At 52.6% G+C, this 26,465-nt stretch overlaps 1 protein-coding gene across 1 annotated transcript; it reads left to right on the top strand.

The window, feature by feature from the left end:
- The first annotated feature begins 3,655 nt into the window (after positions 1-3,655).
- CCDC155 (coiled-coil domain containing 155) lies at positions 3,656-24,661 on the top strand. Its single transcript, XM_012643052.1, has 19 exons — positions 3,656-3,698; positions 6,077-6,181; positions 6,675-6,861; positions 7,300-7,364; positions 8,645-8,711; positions 8,971-9,132; positions 9,899-10,016; positions 10,333-10,383; positions 15,590-15,667; positions 15,940-15,996; positions 16,295-16,354; positions 17,021-17,085; positions 17,251-17,338; positions 17,845-17,967; positions 20,395-20,453; positions 22,589-22,649; positions 24,157-24,221; positions 24,311-24,418; positions 24,520-24,661. Exons 1-19 carry the CDS (start codon positions 3,656-3,658, stop codon positions 24,659-24,661), a joined length of 1,704 nt encoding a protein of 567 aa, XP_012498506.1.
- Positions 24,662-26,465: the final 1,804 nt, after the last annotated feature.

Here is a 26,465-nt window from a genome sequence, read left to right as displayed (position 1 = left end):
AAAAAAAAAAATACCTAGGAGTGATTCTAACAAAAGATTTGCTAGATCTCTAAACAGAAAACTCTGAGACATTTGAGAGAAATTAAGGAAGCTCTAAATAAATAATTCATAGCAATGGCATTCGTAATTGCCAAAAATCAGAAACAACTCAGTGTCCATCAAGAGTAAAATGGTTAAGTGTGGCATATTCAAACAATGGGATTTTTTTTAAGAGAGATGGGGTCTTGCTAGGTTGCCCAGGCTGGTCTCAAACTCCTGGCCTCAAACAATCCTCCCACCTCGACCTCCTGAAGTGCTGGGATTACAGGTGTGACCCACCACAACTGGCTGCCTGGTTCCTTTTAACTACTTGAGCCACATCACCTACCAAACAGGTTCCTTCCCAGGCTTTATAACAATCCACTATCTAATACCCAAGATACAGTAATAACTACTAATCCACCTTCTGTAAACTTGGATTACCACCGAAAGTCCTTGAAGTAAACTAAAAAGCCATTATCTCCATTTCTTGGAGGAAAACAGGCTCAGAGAGGGTGTCATGGTGCCAAGGTCACAGCTAGGAAGTAATGTAGCCAAAATTCAAACCCAAGAATGTCTGACTTCAGGCTCACAGCCTTATCATCACTCTAGCCCAGTGGTTAAGACACATGGATTCCATTCACTCATTCATTCATTCATTCACCCAACAAAAATTTTTGAGTGCCCACCCTAGACCAGGCATGTTCTAATCTGAAAATAGTCTCCTACTGCAGAGAGCTCACATTCCAGAACACAAACATAGACATGGCGAAACGTGCCAGGAGGACCCCTAAAACAGGTTAAGTGAATAGAGAGATGGAGGTTTAGTATAGACAATGTGGCCGGAAAAGGCCTCTCTGAGGAAGTGACAGCTGAACGAGTGGTGGCCAGATGAACAAGAGGATGCACAACAGGATTCCCTTTCTGGGTCTGGGCTAGCAAAGAGGCCGAGCGGATACGATATCTTTTGTCCCAAATATTCTTGTCAGTCATTTGGAGGTAATCCTCTCTCTAGCCAGAAAAGTTAAGAATATTTCCCTCCACCTAAGCGCCCCCCCCAATTTTCTCCAAAAAGGAATGAATGAAACGGTCTGGGAAAGCCTTTGAGGACGTATTATTAATATAGAGTGACTGGAGCCACAAAAGGAGGCAGGTGTGGACTGGGTTGAGATGAGGCTGCCCAAGGCAGGACATCATTGTGACGGTGCCAGGCGGCCTGACACGAAACAAACGGCAGAAAAGGCACCGCCTGGAGGCTGATAAGAAGTGGGGGGTTGACCGGGAGTCCCTCAGTTCAACTCTCTCTTGCTTAGCCACATTTCACCAAAGCTTGAGGCCAAGGGGAAGACCCTGGCTCAGCGGACGCAGCCACCTTTTCCTTTCGCCACCAGCCTTAAACCCTTCAGCGGTTATCCGCTTCGCCAGTGCGCATGCGCCCGCTTCGTCGGGCAGGGCCCGCCGCCTGGGCAGCCCTACGCATGCGCAGCCTCTCCATTACAGGTAACTGACAAGAGCAGTTGGCGCCTTCTCCAGTTGTGCGCCTGCGTCTGGGAAGGAGACCGGGCGGGGCGGGGCGGGACTTAGAGACCGCGCGTGCGCACTCGGAGCCGCCCCCCCTCCCCCGTTGCTTTTCTGGCGGGAAAAAGTGCACGCGCGCCTCACTGCCCTGTTCCAGACGCAACTGCCGTTCGTCGTTCGTGGCCTTCAGGTGTTTCCCGAGACTGAGACGTGGCTTCAGGTGCGCCCTGCCCGTGGCGAGGTTCCCCAGAGTAGCCCTGTCAGGGCCCCTCCCAAAATCCTGGCAAAGCCCCGCAAATCGCAGGAGAGATTCCCCAGTATCAGGTCCTTCAAATCCTATTGAAATTCTGACCAAATCGCTTCAGAAATACTGAAAGGATCCCTCCTGGAGATCTTATAGGTGACCCCTGAAATCCTGCCAGAATCTTCTAGAAATTCTGTCAGACTTCTCCCTCAGCCTGACTTTCCCCGAAATCCTGTTATGCTCTCCCCAGATCCTAGCAGAGATTCCTAAAATCCTGTCAGAGATACTCAGAAGTCTTGTCAAACCCACCCAAGATCCTCAGATTCCCCGCCCAAAATTTAATCAGAGACCTCTGAAATTCCACTGGAGATCTCCCCAAAATCCAGCCAGAGACCCCAAAATCCAGTCACTCCCTTTTCCCCCCGCAGGGTTGTCCAGCCCTGGAAAGATCTCTCTTCAAAGACCCCTGTTTCCAGAACATTCGAAAAGCCTCCCGCAAGCACAGTCGGCGGCAGATCCGACTGGCGGGGAGAGCAGGGTGTTAGGAGCCTTGGCGAGGACAGACAGGCCGGGCCCCCCACGTGATCGTAGGGGGCACCTGGTCCAGCGTCACTCCCCATAGTGCCCGTTTCTCTCCTGGAAGTGGCCTGGACGGGAGTTTGGCCCCAGGTCATAGGGTCAGCCTGGTTCCAATGGAGACAGGACAGGGCGTGGCCGTGCCCAGAGGAGGGGACACCCAGGGCAGCTGCAAGTGGGGGACAGGCACAGATGAAGACCGTGGTCATCCTGAGCCGGAAACCCGGGGAGCAGCAGGTTTGGAGGAAGATGCTGAGCTCCCACAGGCCATGACGAGGGAGGGACCTGGAGGTTGGCTGATGGAGAGAAAAGTGACAAAAGGAGACAAGGAGCTTCAGGGACCGCTGTGTCACTCAGCCTGAGGAGCTAGGACTTAGTCCAGGGGCACTAGGGAGCCATGGGAGGCCTGGGAGCAGGGGAGAGATAGGATCAAACTCACCTGAGAGGCTAACAGCCCAAGTACAGGCTAATGTGGCAGGAATGGCAGCGGCCCAGGGCCGTGGGGGAGCCCAGACGTGGCACCTGGTTCAGCTGGGGCGGACATCAGAGACGTTTCCAGAGGAGAGGACGTTCAAGCCGAGACAGGAAGGCAAGGAGGGTGTCCCAGGCAGAGCCCCAGCGGTGGGAGCAGCTGCAGTTCCGAGTTGCTGGAGCATCATCTGTGACTTGCAGTGGGGAGGCAGGCATGTCCGGCCATGCAGGGCCTTTTGCTTCACGGCCTGGGTCTAGCTCTGTCCCCAGGGTGCTGGGAGCCATGGAAGGGCATTGAGCAGGGGAGGGGCAGGTGGGCTCCGGGGACCTGTGGGGACGGCCTGGCGGAGAAGCCTGAAATCTGGGAGGCCAGGAGGAGGCTGAGGCGTGGCCCTGAGCGAAGGGTAAGGCGGGCCTGGGCTGAAGCTGCAGGGAAAGAGAGGAAGGTACAGGGCAGTCACTGGGTGGGAGGGACAAGGCTAGGACAACAAGCTGTGCAGAGGAGAGGAAGCAGTGACCCCCACCTCCACCCCCTTTGATCCTACCCCTCGGGCCCCCGTTTCCCCATCCCACTCCTCCAGTCGATCAAACAGGTCCCAGCGGAGCTGCTCCGGGCGGGCGGGGGTGGCAAACAGGTTGTGAGAACCCAGAGGGCCTAGGGCACAGGTGGAGCAGGGAGGGCCCCACCTCTGCAGCTGATCTGAGGAAGCCATTCCTCTGCTTGTCCTTCCAGGAGCTCTTGAGGCAGCTGGTCCCTTTCCGGTCCCTCTTGGTGAGGGAGGGAGGCTGGTAGTTTCACTGGCAGCTGCGGAGCACAAGGGGCGGCCCATGGACCTCCCGGAAGGCCGGGCGGGCGGCCCTGCTGCAGAAAGTAGGTGGCTGGGCCCTTGCTTGACCTGGAAGAATTGGAGTGGGTGAATGGGCGCGAGGCTGTGACTCAGGAGAGGTGGCTTGGGGTGGCTGAGCCTCCGTGTGGGTGCAGGGAGGGAGGGTGGCCCCTGTCTGTACCCCTTATGTCATCTGCTCTGGGGAGGCCCAACTGTGTGAGAACAGAGAAGCCTTTCCATGCGCTGTCACCTGCACGCTCACTCCCTCACTCCATTTATTAATAGATTGCTGCCCAGATGGAACCTTTTACTTTATGTAAAGCAGCTGCCCTGTGACACTCTCTGCCCTGCCCTGCTTCACTTCTCTTCATAACACTGACATCTGTGTGTCGTATGTTTTGTCTGTGTCTCCCACACAAGAGCATGAGCTGTACAAGGCAGTGTCTGTTTTGTTCACTCTGATATTCCCAGTCCCCCGAGCAGCGCTACCGCTTGGAAGTATGTGAGCCATATATGTAATTTTTAATTTTTTAAAAGAAAAAAGAAACAGGTAAAATGAATGGTAATAAGGTATCCTGGGCCGGGCACGGTGGCTCACACCTGTAATCCTAGCACTCTGGGAGGCTGAGGCGGGTGGATCGTTTGAGGTCAGGAGTTCAAGACCAGCCTGAGCAAGAGCGAGACTCCGTCTCTACTAAAAAAAAATAAAAAATAATAAGGTATCCAAACTAATATCCTGTCAACATATAACCAATATAAAAATGTATTGAGATAGTCTCTTTTTTTATACCAAGTCTTCAAGATCTAGCGGGTACTTTGCACTAACAGAGCATCTCCAATTGCACTTGCCCCAGTTCAAGTGCTTGAGAGCCATGCATAGCGAGTGGCTGCCCTACTGGTTGGCACAATTCAACTACTGTTGTTGAATGAATGGGTGGAGGCAGACCGGATGGGTATAAAAGCCAGCTTGTGGGGAAGACACTGGGTTGCCTCTCTGAAATTCATCTGCTAAATGGAAGAGCCCAGTCTGATGGGGGAGGAGGTCCCCACCTTAGGAGAGCTCAGTCTGATGGGGGACTCAGAACCGCATTCTGAGATTCCCAGGCATCTAGCAGCACAGCCTGCATCTTTTCTCCAGGCCCTGGGCCTCAAGAGACTTTCCAGATAGAAGGGTCAGAGGCAGACATCAGGGTGCAGGAACCAGAGGATAGGCTGTTCCTTTAGTGACTGCCATCTAAACTTTGTCTGCACCAGCAGAGGGCGTGAGGCCACCAGGAACCTGTGGGCGAAAGCTGAGCCAGCTCCTGGAGGCTCCCAAAGGAAAGGGAAGAACACACCCAGAAGGAGAGATGGAGACAGAGGAAGGCAGGGGGGGAAGAGACAGGTTGAGTCACTTGCCCCAGGTGCTGCCACACGTCTGAAGCCAAACCCAGGTTGCCCCCTGAGTGTACCCAACCCTGCAGCCTGTGCTCTGTGAGCTATTGTACCCGGTAGTCCAAGGCCAGGGCACGGAGCCTAGAAAGTCACTTCTAGCCCTGTGGCTCCTGGAGTAGAGGATCTCCTGTATCATGGAGCATTTACTGAGTGCCTGTGGCTATAGCAATGGACAGACAGACCCCAGGACACACATCGTGTGTATGTGTGTGTGTGCATGCATGTGCATGTGTGTGTGTTCTTCAGAACTAACTCTCCCAGCCCTGGTGAAGGGGATCACTCTACCGGCCCCCCATTTTACCAGTAGGGAAACTGAGGCTCCGAAAGGAGAAGCAACTTACCCACAGACGCAATTCTAGGCTCTGAGCCCAGGTTGTCTGACAGGGATCCAGCTCCTAACCACACCCCCACTGCCCACCCTGCCTGGATTGCCCCCATCCCTCTGTGTCTCTGGCCCCTGGCCTCAGGCTCCAATGACACCAGCCTCTCCTGGGGATGCAGGGAGGAGAAAGACCTGGTCTCCAGGGTGGGCTGGGAGACCGGAGATGTGGCAGGCGGGATCGATCTGGACTGCCCGCACATTATTGGATTGTTCCTGGCTCCTGGGCCCCCCTTCACCCTCAGCTCCTCCCAGAATCCTTTCTTCTTTGCCCACCCCCGCCTCTGCCCCCTCTGAGCCCAGCCTGGGAGGCTGGAGAAGAGGGAAGGGTGATCTCAGAGCATTAGTTATCTGGGCTCCTGAGCTGATTGGACACAAGGGTTAGACAGCAGGGGGGACTTCCTGGCCTGAAAGATGGGCCCCACACGGGGGGAATGTAACTCAAAACCCTCCACTGCTGCCCCCACCCAAAGTTTCCTGCTATTCCCCATCAGCCCCAACTGCAGGCAGCTCCAAGTGAATTCCCTCCTCTCTGCAGAGCCAGGAGGCCAAGGTCACCCCTCACTCCTCCTCCTCTCACTGGTGAGCTGGGCCCTCTTGTCTCCTCAGTGTACCTCTGGGAGCAGCCTGACGAGGCGAACCTGGGGCCGCTGCTCAGCTTAGAGGAGCAAATCCTCAACTCCACGTTTGAAGCTTGTGACCCTCAGAGGACAGGTGGGGGGCAGGATGGGGTGCTGGGAAGCAGTGGGGGTGGCTGGGGGCTGGGAACTGCAAAGTCTCAGAAAGAGAACTGGCCTAGGGCTCCTACTGGGATTCCTGCAGGAACAAAGTCAGTGATTGTAGGGAGCTTCAGAAAGGAAGTAGATAAGGGGGTAGAGGCCTTTCAAGATGAGGAAAACTTGGAGGACATTGACAAAAGAGGGCAGGGCTTTGGGACCTGGGAGGGGGGAGAGGCAGCCACCATGGTACTGCCCCTCATCTCTGTCCTCTTTTCGTCCACCCTGTGAGGTGGGAATGACTGGGCCCCATTTCTGGGTGAAAAAGTTGACTCAGAGGAGGGGAAGGGACTTGTCCAAGGTGTCTCCACTGACCCATGGGCAAGGGTGTCACCAGCCAAGCCAGTGATTTCCTGGTCCCAAGCCACTGCCTGTCCACAGTCCCCACCCCCCATCTGCCCCACACTCCCTCACTGCATGCTCTGTCCCAGGCACTGTGGCTGTGACCCATGTGCTGGCCTACCTGGAGGCTGTGACAGGCCGGGGCCCCCAGGATACCCGCCTCCAAACATTGGCCCACAGCCTGGACCCCAACAGGGAGGGCCCTCAGGCCAGGGTGGACTTGGACACCTTCCTGGTCGTCATGCGGGACTGGATCGCTGCCTGTCAACTGCATGGGTGAGTCCCTGCATGCCATCCTCCCCAGGGAAGTCCTTCCTAAGATCTAATGTCATACCTGCTTACTGCAGCCAGCACTCTTTAGGCCCAGGGACCTACTGTGATTGGAACAAGGCTGAGGAGGAGAGAAAAGTGAAGAGATGGAGTTGGGAGGGGTGGGTAGGGGGTCTGGGAGGCAGAAATAAAAGGGAACTGGAGAAGGGGGACAGCTTAGGGGCTGACAGAGGCCCCTCCCCATCCCTTTACCAAACTCAGTCCTTGCCCCTCCTGCTTTTCCATCTGGCCCCAGGCACTTGCCATCTGGCCTCACCTTCCTCCCCATGGTGCCCACTCTCACCTGACCTGGTCCCCTCCTCCCACCCGCAATCCCCCTGCCTGTGGCTAGTCGGGACTCAGGGGCACTGCAGGCAGGCTCTAAGCCTCATCCCTTTGATGCAGGGGATTAGAGCTGGAAGAGGAGACTGCCTTGGAGGGAGCCCTGACCTCCCAGCAACTGCCATCTGGTGAGATTGCTATATATAGAACGAAGCAGGCAGGCCCAGGGTCAGACAGTGTGGGGACTTCCCCACCCAGGGCAGAGCAAGGGATACAGTGGGACCCAGGACCTTTGCTCTAGCCTGCAGCTGTGAGTTCGGCCTTGTAGGTGCCCCCCTCCACCCTTCCCTGAGCCTTGGGGGTTATCCCCCCTCACAGGGTTGTTTCCAGCTCCTGACACTAGCTATTATAAATGCCACGAGGGCCCACTCATCTCGGTGCAGTCATTGCCATCTTCATTGAGCCACCTCCTCCTCGCTCTGGTCCAGGCATTCAGGCATTCGCAGGCCCTCTGGCCTTGCTGCCCTTCCTTGAATGTGCCCCACACCTGCCACCATGGGCCTTTGCTCAGACTGTTTTCCTGACCTAGACTTTCCTCACCTGCCTTCATCCTTTACACCTTGGGCACAGGAGAAGCCCTGGGATATCCCAGGCTAGGGTCCCTTGCTCTCCATGCTCACTCACAGACCAGCAGCCTTTCCTTCTGCAAAGGAAATCTGATTATCTGGTTGGCCACCTGCCCAGGGATTTGGTTGGTTGGTTTGCTCACCACCGTATCCCTAGGACCTCGTGCTTAGGAGGTGCTCCATTAAAAAGTGGCCATGTATATTTCTCCAGCCTTACAAAAACAAGACAAAAACCAAAAATGCAGCCTTCTTGACATTCTCTTGAACGCTCTCCATCAGGCTTGGGAGCCAGGGGAGAGCTATGAGCAGAGTAGGTACAGGCCAGCTCTGGGGCCATGCAGGAGAAGGACAAGAGGGAGAGACTGGAGGCTAGGAGGCCAGGGACGAGGCTGTTGTGAAGGCCCAGGGGAAGAGGGTGAAGCCTGAGCCAGGACAGGCCCATGGAGACAGAGATTAAGGACGGAGCAGAGAGAGTCGGGGGTTGGGAGACTGAGGGGACAGGCCTGGGCTCTGCTAGGCTATAGGGGTGAGAAGGAGCAAGGGAGCCAGCTCAGCCTAGTGGCTGGGTGGGTGGTGGAACTGGGCAGAGGAACAGGTTTGGAGAAGTTGAGGTGCTGCCCAGTGTTGGGCATAAAGAATGTGGGAGGTTGGGGTTATCTGGGAGATCCAGCCTGAGCTCAAGGTAGAGATGAACAATGGATGTAATTGCAGCCCTAGGAGCCCAGGAGATCACCACAAAAATAAGGGTGGAAGCCAGAGGAGGACCAAGCCTATAGCCCTAGGGCACTGCAGCTATTAAGGTCACCAGGGGGCCCAACACCCTCTTGTCTGTCTCCCTCTAGGATGCCCAGAAGCTGAGGAGCCAGCCAACCTGGAGAGCTTCGGAGGCGAAGACCCCAGACCCGAGCTGTACCTATCCCCAGACCCCTTCCTTCCCCTCCAGCCCCAGCCCCGTGCCCTCCAGCCTGCTGAGGCCTGGGTAGGGTTGGGGTCCTTCTGGGAAGTGGGTGAGGGACAGGGATTTTGCTAACAGCTCAGGGAGAATGGAGGAATCTACTGTTTCTTTCTCCTAGAAGAGCCATATCTCCCCACCACTAGTACCTACCCGGACCTGGGAAAATGAGGCAGAGGCTGTGTGCAGTGACCCTGGTCCCTTCCCTACCCCCAGGCCTGCCACAGCTGACCTGCTCAACAGCCTGGAGGACCTGGAGCTCAGCAACCGACGTCTGGCTGAGGAAAATGCCAAACTCCAGCGGAGCGTAGAGACAGCAGAGGAGGGTTCTGCACGCCTCGGGGAGGAGATATTGGCCCTGCGCAAGCAGCTTCGCAGGTGGGCTGGGCCCCACACTGACATTCCTGGGCATCCCTCTCTCTGTCCTCCCTGCAGCCCCCAGCCTCTCTCTCTTCCACTTGCTGTCTGCATCTCCCACTCTATGTCTTTGACTCTACACCTGTCCCTTTCTTCTTTTCCCCTTTCTCTACTTCTTTCTTTCTGTCTGTCTTTTTTTTTTTTTTTTTGAGACAGGGTCTTGCTTTGTCTCCCTGGCTGGAGTGTAGTGGCATCATCATAGCTCACTGCAACCTCAAACTCCTGGGCTCAATCCTCCTGCCTCAGCCTCCAAAGTAGCTGGGACTACAGGCCTGTGCCACAATGCCCAGCTAATTTTTTTATTTTTTGTAGACACTGGATCTTGCTTTGTTGCCCAGGCTAGTTTCAAAATTCTGGCCTCAAGCATCCAACTAAAAATAGAAACAAAAAATTAGTCAGGCGTGGTGTAGCGCCTGTAGTCCCAGCTACTCAGGAGGCGGAGGCAGGAGGATCGTTTGAGCCCAGGAGTTTGAGGTTGCTGTGAGCTACACTGATGCCACGGGACTGTAGCCTGCACAAGAGAGCAAGACTCTATCTCAAAAAAAAAAAAAGAAAGAAAGAAACTGGGTCTCTGTACCCCACACAAGGTCTCTTTCCTTCCTTTTCTCTCTGGGTCTCTGCCCCTGCCCCCAGCTCTGTTGCTGCTGTCTCTCTGAGTAGATCTATCTCTGTGCATCTCTGCCTTCCTCTCTTTCATGTGGCCCATCTGCTCCCACCTGTCATTCAGCACCCAGCAGGCTCTACAGTTTGCCAAGACTGTGGATGAGGAGCTGGAGGACCTGAAGACTCTGGCCAAAAGCCTGGAGGAACAGAATCGCAGCCTTCTGGCCCAGGCCCGGCAGACAGTGAGTCTGGCTCAGAGGGAAGAAGGTGCCCTCTCCCTTCCCTTTTTCCTGGAGTAAGAGCAACAGAGCCTGACTATAGAGTGGGAAAGGGAGCAGTCACCTGGCTTCTTCCCTCATTCCAGATTCTGCTCATCCCAGACTTTCTCAAGCCTACCTGGTATCCCTCTCATGACGAGGGGACAGGACAGTAGGAACCACCCAGGCTCCCTGGACCCATCCCCTCAGCCCTGTTCTTCAATGACTGGGGTGGGAGAAGGGCACTTTGGGGGCAAGGAGTCTGAAAATGAAGGCTTTGTCCTCTCTTGGGGTCCGTCAGGAAAAAGAGCAGCAGCATCTGATGGCCGAGATGGAGACTCTGCAGGAGGAGGTGAGCTGAGGCCCAGCACCCTACCTCACCCTTTCCCCAGTCCTTGGAGTCTTCCTGGCCCTGCCCTCTGCTGCCCCCAACACCCTAGCAGCCTACTTGGTGAGGCCTCAGAATCCCAATAGTGTCAGAATGTCTCTTAGGTCACATCACACAGTGCGAGAATTACCATGGTTGACAAGAGTGTGGGGCATGGGGCCGGCCTGCAGGGGTTCACATTGAGGCCACCTACATAAGCATGGGCCGGTCCTTCTCCTCTATGTGCCTCAGTGTATTCACCTATAAGGGTGGGCAAAACAACAGCATCTCCCTCGTCAGGTTGTATGAGATTTAAATCAGAGGATACTTAAAAAGTCTTGGGCACAAGGTAAGACACATAGGATATGCCCACTAAAAGTTACCTAACGTTGTTTATATATTAGTGGTTTTTTATGGTGAAAAGAACATAGGCTTCAAAGTCAGCTCTGAGTTTAATCCCATCTCTGCCACTCACAAAACAGGCAGCCTTTACATATCTGACTTTTCCTTACCAAGCCTTCGTTTTCTCTAAGAACCTGGAGAAGGGTATCTGTTCAGTAGGCTTGTTACAGGGATTAATCGCCAGGGATTAGCACATCATATGAAGAGATCCAGTTCAATCTCATGTCTAACTCAAGCTCTATTCCATCTAAGACAGAAAACATCATCTTAGTTCATTCTGGGTCCATCTAGTTCTTTTAGGTTGAAAATGAAACTCATCAATTAACAATGAAATTCATCAGCGTCCCCATCCTCAAGGTGGCATCTAATTGCAGAAGACCCACGCAGGCTCCTAGTGCTCTAAGAGGCTGTTGGTCCTCAGTCAACATCTGTCCTCTCTGCTATTCATGAGATTGATGTTCTTTGTCCCATCTGGTCCTCGGCCTTTGTCACTACTGCATGCTGGTATCCGCAGGAGGCCTGCATTGCCTTTGGATCTCTAGACATATAGTCCTCACTGCATCTGCTGATGGCATCCCCTCTTCTGTGCTGGGGCTCCTGCTTGGCCAATTCCACACCCTTCCAGGGCCACAGAGGATGTTTGGCTGCTTACCTATGAAAGCCCATTAAGGGCTCACTGAGTCTTCTTCACCTCTACTCCTCATGTAGCCATCTCTATTCTCATACCTGAGACTGAGCCAGCAAGGGGGCGCAGGGCCTCTCAGATTCCCAGACTTCCCAGGGGTTCTGTGGTTCTGTGTCTGTCCCCTTGACCTCTCACAGTTAACGTTGGGTTTGGGGAAGGCCCAGGGCCCATTTTCAGCCTATTACTTTCTTCTCTGACTCTCCTACACTACTCTCCCAGCTCTAAGGATCTCTGCCCAGTCTGGACAGATCATGTATGTCCCTCAAATCTCTTTGTCCTACATTTGCACTATAGTTTTTACACTAAAATCCAAAGATGTTCTGCTATTCTCTGGCTCCTCTATAAAAACTTCCCCCTTGGGGCAATACAAATCTCAACAGCAGGATGGTTGCCGTAGTATGAAACATGGAGTGCAGACAGAATGTAACGGTTTCTTCCAGAACATCTCTTTTTAAGAGTGAGGAAACTTTTTCCCTAAAGCCCCCTAGCAGAACCTCCCCACTTACAGCTCATTGGCATCCAACAGTCATAGCCACTCTACTCCCCAGCATGGGTTACATGGCCACTGATGGATCCAGAACACCTTCAGCTCCAAGGAGAACACTGAAGAAATGGTGGCTTCAGTCTGCAGGACGCTCATTTCCTTAACAAGAGGTTTCGAAGGAGGTAGACTCTGGGTTGGTTTGGTGACTCACTGGCTTATTTGTCTGCCTGTGGCCTCATGATCACAGATGGCTGCAATAGCTCCCAACTTCATGTTCTCGTTCAAGGCAGGACAAAATGGGGCATGAGGCACCAGCAAATGCTCCTCTCCTTTCATCAGAAGGAAAAAGCTTTTCCAGAAGCACCACACCCACCCCCAGCAGACCTCTCTTACATCTCACTGGCCAGAACTGAATCACATAACACCCCCAACTGCTAGAGAGATGGGGAGAGTATCTGACCTTCCTCAGCCACTAGAATAGGAGGTGACCAAGCAGGAAGGGGTGAGGATGACTGCTTCATTAGCTAATCAGTTGAGCTTCCTGAATCTGCCAAAATTTCCATCTTGACTCACCCCCAGGGCTGGGGCTGGGACCCACCTGCCCTCAAATGTGGAGAATGGAATCCCCTGACAAAAGCAGAAGGAATAAGCACCGGGAGTGGCAACTAACAGTTTCTGCCCCTCCCCTCCGGCAAGGCTTGCTGCCAGGTCGAGTGCCTTGAGCAGCACCTGGGACATCCTAGGCGCTCGATAAACTGCAGCTATTCTTGGTTCCCTCCCCTCCACTTTTCCTCTCCCTGCAGCAATCTACAGAGCATCTATAGATCCAGTTCTCAAGTTACAATAGAATAATGCTGGAGTAACAAGACACTCAGACACTCTGAAGGTCCAGGCAGCCTTCCTATGGAGAACCTACAGAGCTGGCTCAGGTTACTGCAGAAGGAGGCAGGAGCAGCTGAGTAACCAGGTTCCCTGCCGAGTGGCCCAGGATCTGGCCTGCAAATCCCTACCAGGTGGACAGATGTTGACACAGCACTCCTGGCCTGTCCTTCCTCTGCCCTTCACTTGGCAGCCCGGGCTCACCGAAACTGAGAGGGAGCATTGCTGACAGAGAACTTGGAGCTAGCCAGAGAGAGGGAGAGGCCGAGTTGATATCTTCTGCGGTGCCAGGAAGAGGGGTGTGTCCAAAAGGAACTCTGGACTACTTCCGTGCCCCAAAACGCATTCCCCTAGTGACCATCTCACTTTGAAACTCAGTACTACTTCCTAGGCTTTTGGTGCCTGGAAATTTTAGACTTGAATTTAGGCCATTTTATTCTCAGGTCCCATTCGATGACTAGCATGGGCTACTCTCTCCCGCCCAGTTGTTTTCCCAGCTAACTGTCCTCACCCTTGAAGATTCAGCACTACCTCCTCGAGAAGCGTATCATTTTTGCTCCCGCAGTGCCCAGGCCCTGGACCTCATCAGAGCATGCCTCACGCATTGTCATCATCTGCTTCTGTGTCCATCTCCACCTCTAGGCTCTATGAGCTCCCTGTGGCTAGGAACAAAGCTAGTTCCCTTTGTTCCCCCATTCTTACCCAGAGGTGCATCTAGCTTGGAGGAGAGTCTGAGAGTAAGAAATACAGGATTTGGAATCACACAGATTTGGGTTTGAGTCCACTTACCACGTGATCTTGGCCAAGTTTCTTAGCCTCTGTACTCCTCAGTTTCCTCTACAAAATTGAAGGTGATGATACCGTTGATCGTTAGGACAGCCAGACACGGCATTCCTCCTGAATGGCACAATATGATGTGTATAGTGCTACTCATGATGTCTTCTTGCCAAAAACTCAAGCAAGAGTCTGGGGGCAAGGCCCCAGATCTACCCACTGGTTTACAAGAAATAATGAGAAGGCCAGGCGAGGTGACTCATACCTGTAATCCCAGCACTTAGGGAGGCCAAGACAGGAAGATCACTTGAGGCCAGAAGTTCGAGATCAGCTTGGTCAACATAGTGAGACCCCCCCCTTCTCTATAGAAAAATGGAAAAAAAGTAGCCAGATGTGATGATGCAAGCCTGTAGTCCTAGCTATTTGGGAAACTGAAACAGGAGTATAGCTTGAGCCCAGGAGTTCCAGGCTGTAGTGTACTCCAGCCGAGAACAACAGAGCCCCATCTTGAAAGGAAAGAAGGAAGGAAGGAGGAAAAGAAAGAAAGAAAGGAAAGGAGGAGGAACATGGTGAACATCACCACAGGGAATGAAAGCACAATCAGCCAAATCCAAATGCGCCAATGTGGCAGGACTCAGTGGCTCACACCTGTAATCCTAGCACTCTGGGAGGCCGAGGTGGGAGGATCGCTTGAGCTCAGGAGTTTGAGACCAGCCTGAGCAAGAGCGAGACCCCGTCTCTACTAAAAATAGAAAGAAATTAGCTGGACAACTAAAAATATATAGAAAAAATTAGCCAGGCATGGTGGTGCATGCCTGTAGTCCCAGCTACTCGGGAGGCTGAGGCAGTAGGATCGCTTGAGCCCAGGAGTTCCAGGTTGCTGCGAGCTAGGCTGATGCCACAGCACTCTAGCCCCAGTGACAGAGTAAGACTGTCTCAAAAAAAAAAAAAAGCCACCAATCCTACAGGACAAATGACCTGGTTCCTTCCACAGATGAAGGACCTAAAGAGTACCGGGGTGGGGGAGAAATTACTGTCAGACAAGAAGAAATGAGACGTGTCAACCAAAAGCAATGGTGGACCTTGTTTGAATACTTATTCAAATAAACTAGATGCAAAGAGACATCTGTGAGACAACCTCAATGAAAAAAGAGCACAAACTGGGTAACATGAGATGAAACTAAGGAATTATTGTTCATTTTGATAAGGGTGATACTGGTATCATGGTTTTGCTAAAAGAAAGAAATCCTCAAGTAGGAGATAAACACTGGAGTAGCTTCAGGTGGAATAATATGATGCCTGGGATTTGCCTTAAAAGAATCTAAACAAAACAAAAAATCTGGAGGGGAGAGAAGAAAAAAACTGGGAAAATGCATATAATTATTGAAGCTGGGTGATAGTACAGATAACAGGGCTTCATTATACTGTTCTTTTTACTTCTGTGTATGTTAAAAAATTCACAACAAATTTTAAAAAATAGTTATATAAATATATATTGTACATATAAATATGTTATATATGTGCATGTATATATATATTTACATTTATAGAACATTTGGTATGTGTTCTAAATGTTTTGTGCTCATTAACATTCATCAGTATTTGCATGAATTACCACCTGTGTGACCTGGAGCAAGTTGTTCAACCTCTCTGTGCCTGAGTTGCCTTTATCTTTAAAGTGGGGAATAAGAAATGAGTTAACACATACAAAGTGCTCAATGTTAGCACTAATTCTCACGGCAACCCCGTGAAGTACGTCCTATTTTATCTTCATTTTTATAGATGGGGGATCCACACACAGAGAAATTAAAGCTGAGGTCCCACCAGAGTGGTTGCAGGAATTAAACGAGCTAAAACTGTACACGCTTAGAATGAGGGCTGGTGCACATCAGGTATTTAGCAAATGTCTGCTGTTAATATCAACATCACCGTTTGCTGAAGTGAACATGACCAGCCTTTCCTTCTAGAACGGGAAGCTGCTGTCCGAGCGGGATGGAGTGAAGAGGAGGAGTGAGGAGCTGGCCGCGGAGAAGGATGCTTTGAAGGTGCTGCCCCTCCCTAATGCCTGACAACTTCCCACCATCCCCCACGCCATTTTTCCCATTTCTAGTTTCAGCCACCATAGCCTGGTGAGATCAGGGGTCTTGGGTCAAGCCATCTGGTTCGCAGGGCCACCCAGGCAGCTCCCAGGTGGGATGAAATCCCTAAAGTCCAGGGACAGCTCTGGAGGTTGAAGAGAGTGGGGTGGGGCAGAGGGAGGGCAGAGCAAGGGGAGGGCTGGGAAGCCAGATGAACAGACGGATTCCTTCTTTGGCAGCGGCAGCTCTATGAGTGTGAACGCCTCATTTGCCAACGAAATGCCATCCTCTCTGAGGTGAGGGGCCTGGGGAGGGAGGTGCCTTCCGCATGCACCTGCCTGCCTCCTGTCCCAGTCTGGAAGGGGAAGTCTTGCCTAGGTCTGATCCCTGGTTAAGCAGCTGGGAGAGGTTTCCCCAGGACACAAGCATGACCCCTCAGGATCTGGAAGCCCTTCTGCCTGGTGCTCTCTCTCAGGCCCTAGATCTTCCCTCAAGCTCACCTTGTCCCTCAACCCTCCAACCAACCCCTGACCAACCAGCCCCAGTGTCTTTGTGGGGCTGGGCCCAGTCTCAGTTGGCTTTGGGCTTTCTCAGCGCACTCGCCGTGCAGAGAGCCTGGCCAAGACCTTGGAGGAGTACAGAATGACAACTCAGGTAACTCAGCTGCCCTCACCACCCACAGTGGCCCTCTCCCTGGCCTGGCCCTCACTGCTTCTCTTTTGCTGTCTCTGGAACGTGCTGCCTCTTCTTGCTAGGTCTCTTTCTTACTCTGTCAATCTTTTTTCAAGTTTCTGCCTCTTGCTTTTTCCCTCCCTACTGTATGACTCTGTTTCTGTCTCTGCCTTTTCACTTTTTTCTGTCCTTTCTTCCTCTCTCTTGTGCTGTCTTCCATTCATTTTCATTCTCTGTGGGTGTCTTCTCACTGCCTCTCCCCTCCTTACCTTTCTGTGTCTCTGTCTCCCTGGGCAGCTCTTCTCTGTGTGGCTCTGGTCTTTACGAGTCTCTACACCCTATGTTTCTCTTGCCTCTCTGTGAGTCCATTTCCATCTGTCTCTCATTTTTCCCTCTGCCTCTTCCTCTGCCTCTGCCTGCCTTCTCAATTTTCCTGGCTGTCGTTTACCTCCTGGGTTCCTGTTGCTCTCTGTTTCTCTTTGGCTTCCTAAGTTTCTGTCACTGGCTTCTTCCCCTTGACTCTTGGCAGTATGTATCTGGGGAACCCAAAGAAGTCACAGAAGTAAAAAGGACCTTGGAAGAGGGGCCCAGCAGTGGGAGGTGGGAAGATTGGAGAGCCAGGTGTGCCTCCAACTGCCTCTTTTGCAGGAACTGAGGCTGGAGATCTCACGCCTAGAAGAGCGGCTGAGTCAGACCCGTGAGGGGCCGGATGAGTGAGTGGAATGTCGGGGATGGGAGGAGGCAGAAGGGGAGCCCAAGGGCAGGGACGCCTGACCTCCAGCCCCAAGGTGGGCAGGGCATGGAGCCCAGTGTAGGCTGACTGACAAGTGGCAGGCAGGCGTGGAGGCAGCCTTCCCCCCTCCTGACTGTGTGGCTAGGCTACCTGAAGAGGCCCAGGCAAGAAGAGTGGGCTGGACCAATCTGCTGCCCCCGTCGCTGGGCTTGGAGATCGAGGCCATTCGGCAGGTGGGCCTAGCACCCGTGGAATACTCTGGAGACTACCAAGACAGAAATTCCAAACATCCCCGCTCAGATGGTCATACCATGTCCCCAGAGCTCTGGGCGGTCAGCCCACTTGGGGAGCCACTAATTCACATTGCTGGCAAAGGGGCTCCCACCCCAACCTCAGCACTTCTATCATTCTCTCTGCCTCAAATCCCAGCCCCAAACACATCGCAGCCCCAGGCCCATGCCAGGCCCAACTCTGACCCAACCCTGACTCATCCCTATGCCATCTCCCCAATGACCATCTCCGTCCTTAACTTCATCTCTAGTCCAATCTTTGATCCTGGCACCAAACCCTCTCTTGATTCTTTCTCCACCCCCTCCCCAACCCCAGCCCCACACTGGCCCTTTTCCACCTCCCATCCTATTCCCAGCTCAACACCTGAGCCCGTTTCCATCTCCATGTCTTACCTCATCTTCTGCCTTAATTTGGCCCTCCCTGACCTCAAAAACGTCTCCTCTCCCAGAAACAAGAAGTGGAAGCTGCTGATCTCTCCAGCCCTCTGTGTGGAGTGTGGCAGTGGGAGGACATCATCAGTGAGACTGATGAGGAGGCTGAGTTTCTACCTGAAGCCCCAGCTGGAGGACAGGTGAGCATGGGAGGGGCTTTGGAACCACAGGAGTCCAGAAGTTCCAGGGACAGGGCCCTGGAACTCTATGTGCCACCTGGGCTGGCCTGTTCATTCTCGCCTTTGCTTGTTCCCCATTCGATGAGCAAATGCTGGTTGAGGACCAACCCACTGTGTGCTAGACACCAAGCCACAATCCAGACAGGACACCATCCCTGCCCTAGGGACTGACCTGCCAGCGTGGTAGACAAAAGTGAACAAAGCAAACACAGAATTTGCACTGTGGCTTTTGTTGTTGTTTTGTTTTTTAGAAAATACTAGCAAGAATCACCTTATTTAAATTGTGCTACTGTAGGAAGGTAATAAGTAAATTGTTCATCCTAACACCATAGGGATACTTTAAGCCTGTATGTTTTTAATATGAAGCACCTTTAAGAAAAGCCTAGCAAGCTCACTGTGAAATCTTGAACTCAGCAATAACCATTGTTTTATGATTTCCATAATTGGACAATATTTCTATATCATTTGAAACAACTGAGACATGTTATTTTCAATGCCCACAACTGAAAAATGAGATTTTAATCTACAGGGTGTCCCAAAAGTCACCATACATAAGGAAAATGGGAAATTGTAGCTAAATATACTTTTATTTACAAAATATTCATTACAAAATGTTTCCTTTGTATGGAGACTTTTGGGACACCCTATATTAGTGGCAGAACTTTTTTTTAAAGAAAATATTGTTAATAGCTCTGTAAACAACATTGTATTGTTTTGAAAACTATACCACTTCAAAGCTGTTGAGCCATCCTTAAAGGAGAAACTTGTTCCTCTGATCGCTTTTTCCCTGGGTTGAGAGAAGCTTCTGTGTTTCTCTTCGACACCAGAGCTTGTTTGGATACTCATTTAACTCTCCCAGTTTCTCTGTGAGGTAGGAATCCCCATCCCTTGTCCTGTTACTCATGGAAAACTGAGGCTCAGGGAGAGATCACATGTCCACAGACACACAGCTTGTGGGGGGATGAGCCACATCCCTCAGTGGTCGTGTAAGTTAGATTGAGCTTCTGCTTCGAGCTCTAGAGAGACAGGCCTGTGAAGGTGAAGACTGACGTGGGCCTCAGGGTGCCACCTGTGCTAGGCCCAGGGATACAGAGCTGAGTCACTCAGGGCTGAGGCTCTCGGTGCTCAAGGCCTGATAGGAGAGACCACACATACGGGCTACCCTCATGCAGGATGGTCGTGGTGCTAGAGGTGGGGGGTGGGCCCTGTGGGAGCCAAGAGTGGGGTGTCTATGTGACATGGGAGATTGGGAGAGATATCAAAGGGAAACTGCCACTTGAGTTTATTTTGAAGAAAGAAAAAAGGGAGAGAGATGTTAAGTGGTTTGAGGAAAGAGAGACCTTCCAGGCAGTGGGAACAGCCTGTGCAAGGCCTTGGAGACATAAAATCATCACGTGCTTGGGGAGCACAGCGTGGCTGGGGGTGACCGGTGAGAGAGGAGGCCAGGGCCAGAGCATGAAAGGAATTCCCTGTCAAGCTAAGATTGCACTTTTCTCCATAAAACCACAGAGGGCTGTGAGCAAGGAGGAGCAAGGTCAGTTCTGGACATAAAAAGATCCCTCTGGGACCAAGTGAGGGACCTACTGGAGACTGTGAGGGAGGAGGCCAGGGAGGAGGCTATGGCAATGGGGATGAAGCCTGAGCCAGGCCAAAGCCTTATGGGTGAAGAAAAAGAGAGAGGCAAAGAGAACTGTGGGGGAGGGACAGGGCTGGGAGTAGATGGGCTGTGGGGGGCTGGATGATGGGAAGAGAGGAGAAAAGGGAAAGATGCCAAACTTATCTTGCAGCCTCATGAGATGCAATGCTGAAGGATGTCCAGGGGGGCTACTCAGAGGCAGATGTGTGCACAAGGCTGGAGCTTATGCGGTGCATTTAGAAAACATTGTCGAGTTGGTGGTTGAGGTCATAGGCAACAATGAGATGTTTCTGGAGAAAACAGAGGGGTACCTGGATTCTGAGGGAGAGCACATGGTGCCTGCCCAAGACTCAGGGGAGAAGAGGGTTGGGAAGGGAAGTATTGGGCTCCTTTTGGGCCTAGGTGAGTGTGAGAGATTTGTGGGATATCCCAGGGGGTTTAGGGAACCTGGACGTCCTGGGTTCTGTGGGAGAAGGGGGTTGGTGGAGTCTAGAACAACCATCCAGTTTCCGGCTCCTCTTCCTGGGTGAATTATAGAGTCACCCTCGCATAAGAAGGCACAAGAAGAGGGCAGGTTTTAGGAGAAGATGGTGAATTTGTGCACAGGTTGCAGCCCAGGAGACCAGCTGTATATAGGGTCTGGGACTCAGGGAACAGGGTGGCCATTGTTAGAGTGAGGGCATGACTGAAGCCCAGGGAGAGGGTTTTGAGTGAGAAGAGTCAGGGGAGACCTAACCTTTTTGTTTCCACAGAGAAACTTCCAGGGAGAGCTGGCATGCCCTAGAGAAGGAAGGAAGGAACCAATGATGTGGTAAGGAGCTGGTTCCTCACTGCACCATCCCTCTGCCTCACGGTGACACCAGATTCACCATGTTCAGAGTACAAAGACTGGAAGAGCCCTGAGGCAGTCACGTGTCATTCACTCACTCATTCATTCACCTCTTCACTGAGCAGACCTTGGGCTTATGGGCCAGGAGATGAGTCAGACTCGGTGCTGCCCTCAATATGCTGGATCAGGGTGAGACAGAGCCTGACCCAGACAGTTCTAGGAGACATTTCTGGGAGAAAACCTGGCACCCAACCCCACCTGGAGGGAAGGCTCCCAGGGGAGGTGATCATGCTTGAATGGAGCCCTGTAGGAATGGTGTTAGTATAAGAGGGTCTTAGACAAGAAGAAGACACAGGCTGGGTGTGGTTGCTCATGGCTATAATCCTAGCACTCTGGGAAGCTGAAGCGGGAGGATCGCTTGAGCTCAGGAGTTCAAGACTAGCCTGAGCAAGAGGCATTGTGGAACGCGCCTGTAGTCCCAGCTACTTGGGAGGCTGAGGCAGAAGGATCACTTAGAGCCCAGGAGTTGGAGGTTGCAGTGAGCTACAATGATGCCACAACACTCTATCCAGGGTAGCAGAGTGAGACTCTGTCTCAACAAAAAAAAATTAGGAAGAAAAAAAAAAGAAGAAGAAGAAAACACAATTGTAAGGCAGATGGGAGAGCTTCATCACTCAGTCATTCTCTCTAACTCAACACACTTCCTGAGGCCTCCAAGGAAACCCGCTGGAGAGCTCCTAGTCTGTTGGGAGATCATCGCGGGCTCTGGAATCAGCGTGGGTTCAAATCCTGTCTTGGTTTCTTTGCAGCAGGGCTGGTGTGAGCATTCAGCTGTATGCTGAAAAGCTCCAGCCCTGTGATTGTTTTGCGATTTTTATGAGGCCTGTGTCCATGCCTCCAAGGATATAGACGTTACTAGATGTCTGGGCCCACCCTCCTCCAGAGCCCTGGCCTTGGGGCTCTGGTTTCCTGTGGTGCTTCCCTCACCCCCTCCCCTCTTTCAGGCTCCTGGCTGCAGCAACTAATGAGGCTGCCTGCCATGGCCTCTAATTGGACTTGCCTAGGAAGAGCTGAGATTGGACAGAATGGGGGCTCTGGAGCTGTGACCTCCCCTCGCGTCACCAGGGAAAGGAGGGGAGAAGGGGCTGAGCAGGAGTAGGAGGGAGGGAGGCGGATGCCATCTGAGTTTCCGGAGGGCAGGGACAGTATGATCCACATGTTGGGAAGCTGGAAGTGAGGAAGGTGGTGGATACTGTGGCTTCTAAAGGTGGCCAGGGGTGAGGGCTTGGGCCTTGGGAGGGGCTGGGGGACTAACCACCTGGGTCCCAAATAGAAGTTTCAGGGGGTCTGTGATCCTGCATCCCTTACTGGGTGGGAGCTGAGGAAATAGCCGTATCCCTGAGTGTGTTAGGTCTCAACAAAGCTGGTGGTGGTGTAGGTGCAGGGCAGGATGCCTAGTCCCTAATAAAGACAGTGGCTGGTGGTGTGGACGTCTGGGTCTCGAAGGGGCATTCATGCTGAGCAGCTTGAGACCTGAGTCCCCAAAGAGGCATTTCAGGGGCTCAAACAGTTGTGACCCTAGGGGCAGAGGCTGGGGGCTTGCACACCTAAGAGAAAGGAGCTGAGATGGGAGCAGAGCTCCAACAGTTGGATTCTATGGGCCGGGAGGTCTGAGTTGGAATCCCAGTCCTCAGAGAAGACCCACTAAGACTGACAGTGATTAAAAATGGCACAGCCCACTAGGCAGGAATGGAGTGGGGGTTTCCACACGTGCCCTGGGCACTTGGAGAGGTCTGAGTCTCTGGTGTTTTGGAGGGAAAGAGAGCCAGAAGCCTCAGTTCCTGGCTGGGGGATTAGCCGAGAAAGTAGTGGCTGAGAAAACCAATCTGGGATGAAGAGGCCCCCTTACCCTTGTGGGGGGGTCACAGACTTTTTTGGTAATTTGGTGAAAATTCTCCTGAAAAATACATGTGGAGGACACACCCAGGCTCATGCATGGTGCCTGATCTATGTTAAGATACCTGCCCCTGCCCTGAACGTTCCCTTCCAGCCCCACAGGGGGCAAAGGGAACCAGGCAGAGGAGGAGGATGCTTGCAATGACTTTGTTGGCCCTCAGGTTACCCAGAAGAGAGGAGGAGGAGGAAGCAGACTCCCAGACAGCAGACAGCCAGGTCACGGTAGGCAGTCTCCAGCACCCCTCCCCGTCCGCATCCACTCCAGGCCCGCAGAGGCTGAGTGGTTTCAACTCCTCCCAGCCCCCACCCCACACCCCTGCTCCTCAGGAGCAGAGAGAAAAATCATTTGGCCAAGAGATAACAAGGCCCTCGCTGTAGCTAATGAGAGCGATGGTGAGGTGGGGGGAGGCCTGGAGGCCAGAATGCTCCCAGGGGACCCTCCAGCCACACACACAAGGCTGTAGCCGCCACACCACAGACCTCATAGACGTGGCTACACCCCCGGATTGCATAAATGCAACGCACAAGCGCCCACACACTGTGGGGAAAGGGCCCGGCCCTCCCCAGCCAGCCTCAGAACTCCCCGGGGGCCAAGCGACCCACACTCCCCTGCCTGCAGCCACACACACAGGCTCCTCAGCTCCTCAGCACAGCAGCACAGCAATTCCGATTCTCAGGCAAGGAAAGGGAAAAAAGACTTGGTGAGGAGAGTGAGGAGCCCTCAGCCCTCTGCCGAGCAATGCAGGAGCCAGGCTGGAGTCTGCGTGGCTGTGGGCCAGGCACTGTAGGGGCCTTGGGGCTCTTCAGGGTCCAAACTGGCCAAGAAGGCTGACCCCAGGGAGCTTAGCTCCCAGTAGCCTGGCCTGAAAGCCTACCTCCTCCCTGCCACGCTACACTCCCTTCCAGGGAGACCAGGACTCTACCTCAGCTTCCTCACAGCTTGCATGGCGATAATCTTTCCCAGCTCCCAGGGTGGGGATGAGGGTGAAGGACCACGTCACAAAGGACCTGGCTCCATGCCCGGCACAGTAGGTGGCTGCAGAAAAGATAGTGGTTGGGATTGGTGTTCTGTTTTTATTTTGTGTCATTGTTGTTATCATCATTACCCATAGAGCAAAAGTGTAGCAGTGGGAAGGCCCTTCCAGAGAGACAGGGTGGTAAAGAGGGTTGGGCCTGGCCCCTGGTGGAACGTTTGGGGCTTTGATCTTAAAGCACCTGGTGATTCTAACACAGGCTCTGAGGAGGGCCCTCGCTGAGCTAGGTCCAGCACAGGGATGGGCACCTGTAGAAGCTGGAGTCTCTGTCCTCAGGGAGCTTGGATACTTCCGGAATCACATGGAAAATGGAGATGATAATATTGAACAGCTCACACAGTTACTGAGCGCTCACTATGTACCAGGCATTGTTCTGAGCCTCTTCCCCCACTGTTTTTAGCTGCATTCACTCATTTGATCTCCATGTTAACCCTATGAGGTGGGGACAGTCATCATCCTTGAGTGTCAGATGAGGAAAATGAGGCATGGAGAGGTGTGGTGACATGCCAGGAACACATAGCCGGAAGCTGGCCGAGCTGGGAACCCAACCGGGCAGTGTGGCTCAGTGAAGCTCCCACGCTTAACTCCCACGTTCCACCACTTCCCATGTGGTCATTTATGTCCGGTAGGCCAACCTGAGGGCCCCTCCCAGTCCAGGACCCTGTGCCTCAAGTTATTCTCCTTTGTCCTCCCAGGCTGATCCCCCCATCCCTCTGGGAGACCCTCATCCTGCGGACATCCCAGGAAGCCCTCCTGAGAGGTAACACGGGACCCACAGGAACTGGGAAGGGACTTGGCGGCTGGGAAGAAGCCCAGCGGTGATTTCCTTCCCTTCTTTCCCTCCAGCAGCCCCGCCCAGCCAGCACTCCAGCAAGCCCTGGTGCCTGTGATGAAAGAGCTGGTGCCAGTCCCGAGGAGGCCCTGGGGCCAGGTCTGCCTGCCCCCACAGCGGCTCAGGTGTGCCCCCAGCTGTCTCCAGAAGGAGGGAGATGGTCTGACATTGGGCAGACTACAGGCTCCCTGGGCCCATCTTAAGCGCTCTCCCACTTCCCCACCAGGATCACTCGGCACCCACTGATCCCAGTCCGGGTCCTGGGCCTGCTGCTGCTGCTGCTGCTCTCTGTCCTGCTGCTGGGCCAGTCCCCACCCCCGACCTGGCCACACCTCCAGCTCTACTACCTCCAGCCCCCACCAGTGTGAGGCGCTCTCCTTCCCACCCAGAGCATTGTCTAGCTCAATAAATCCCCAGGGGCTCTTTCTTCTGTTAGCCCCATTGTTGTGCCGCTGTTGCTTGGGCTCACCCCGATGCAGGATATGAGGATCCACGTCTCCTGTGTTGGGTTTTTATGTGAAGTCTCTTGGTTTTGTAATGTTGGTGACTACATTTCTTAACAATAGCAAAATATAGCCAATAGTGGATTAAGCACTAAAGATTATTTTCCTTACAAAACAAGCATGGAGGAGGGTAGCTGTGGGGTCACAGCTCAATCTCAACAGCCTCGGATTCAGGGTGCCAATGGAAAAAAGACCAAACTCTGTAAAATAATTTTAAAGAGATTTACTCTGAGCCAAATTTGAGGACCATGACCCAGAGCCACGCCCAAGAGGTCTTGAGCAGTGGACCCGCTGAGGTTGGGTTACAGTTTGGTTTTATACATTTCAGGGAGACAGGGGTTACAGGTAAAGTCATAAATCAATACGTGGGAGGCATACATTGGTTTGGCCCGAAAAGGTGGGCCATCTCGAAGCGGGCGCTTACAGGTTATAGGTGGGTTTAAAGATTCTTTGGCTTGTAATTGGTTAAAGACATGAAGCTTTGTCTAAAGGCTTGGAATGTTTCAACATAAGGAGCTGTTTATCAGAGATAAGCCACCTGCAGGTTTGTCTTACATACCCTTAGGCCTGTTAATGGGTTATAAAGGATGTCCCCAAGAAGGGAGGGGGGCATGATAAGGCATGTCTGACCTCCTTCCTCCTGGCAGGCAATTTAGTTTTAGGATATTCCTTTGGCCACGAGGGGATCCATTTAGTCAGCTGGTGGGGAGTGAGTCTTAAAATTTTATTTTAGTTCACAAGGGTCTCAGTGATTCTGTGGCCCTTCCCTCATGCTCAGGCGATGGCAGTTGTCATAGCTTCCTACTTCACATCTGCAGGGAGAAGAAAGTGTGTTAGAAAAGCAATAGCTTCGAAACCAGCCTGAGCAAGAGCAAGACCCCATCTCTACTAAAATTAGAAAGAAAATTAATTGGACAACTAAAAATATATAGAAAAAATTAGCCAGGCATGGTGGCGCATGCCTGTAGTCCCAGCTACTCGGGAGGTTGAGGCAGGAGGATCGCTTGAGCCCAGGAGTTTGAGGTTGCTGTGAGCTAGGATGATGCCACAACACTCTAGCCTGGGCAACACAGTGAGACTCTGTCTCAAAAAAAAAAAAAAAAGAAAAAAAGAAAATCAATAGCTTTCCCAGAGCTGCCAGCAGACTTGTATTTACATGTCTCGTTGGCCAGAATGTTTGGTGTGACCATCCTTAGCTGCAAGGGAGGCTGGGAAACCTGGGAGGACAAGCTCCTCTCCTGGGGCTGGGCACATTGTTGCCCAAACAATCTGTTAGTAAGGTTGCATTTTGGGAAGCCAGATAAAGTGCCTCGCCATGGCAACTCATTCAAATTTTTTTTTAGGAGACATGGTCTCACTCTGTCACCCAGGCTGAAGTGCAGCGGCATGATCATAGTTAACTGTAACCCCAAATTTCTGGGCTCAGGCAATCCTCCTGCTTCAGCCTTCTGAATAGCTTGGACTACAGGCACATGCTGCCATGCCCGGCTAATTTTTTCTTTTTTTGTAGAGATGGGGTCTCACTATGTTCCCCAGGCTGTTCTTGAACTCCTGGGCTCAAGCAAAGCAATCTTCCCGCCCCAGCCTCCCAAAGTGCTGGGATTACAGGTGTGAACCACCTCACCAGGCCTCATTCAAATTATTGAAAAACACTGCAGGGCGTAGACCC

Source organism: Propithecus coquereli, unplaced genomic scaffold (genome assembly GCF_000956105.1).
Source record: "Propithecus coquereli isolate 6110/MARCELLA unplaced genomic scaffold, Pcoq_1.0 Scaffold193, whole genome shotgun sequence".
Taxonomy (NCBI): Eukaryota; Metazoa; Chordata; class Mammalia; order Primates; family Indriidae; genus Propithecus; species Propithecus coquereli.
Note: the sequence above shows the minus strand (reverse complement) of the source record. Positions and strands in the feature narration are given on the sequence as shown.

What these genes read in the sequence shown, in the direction of transcription:
- CCDC155 (XM_012643052.1), top strand. Translation starts at nt 3,656, where the DNA reads ATGGACCTCCCGGAAGGCCGGGCGGGCGGCCCTGCTGCAGAAA. An exon ending in CTCCCAGCAACTGCCATCTG is followed by an intron (nt 7,365 to 8,644) that starts GTGAGATTGCTA and finishes GTCTCCCTCTAG; the next exon opens with GATGCCCAGAAGCTGAGGAG. An exon ending in AGATCGAGGCCATTCGGCAG is followed by an intron (nt 17,339 to 17,844) that starts GTGGGCCTAGCA and finishes CTCCTCTCCCAG; the next exon opens with AAACAAGAAGTGGAAGCTGC.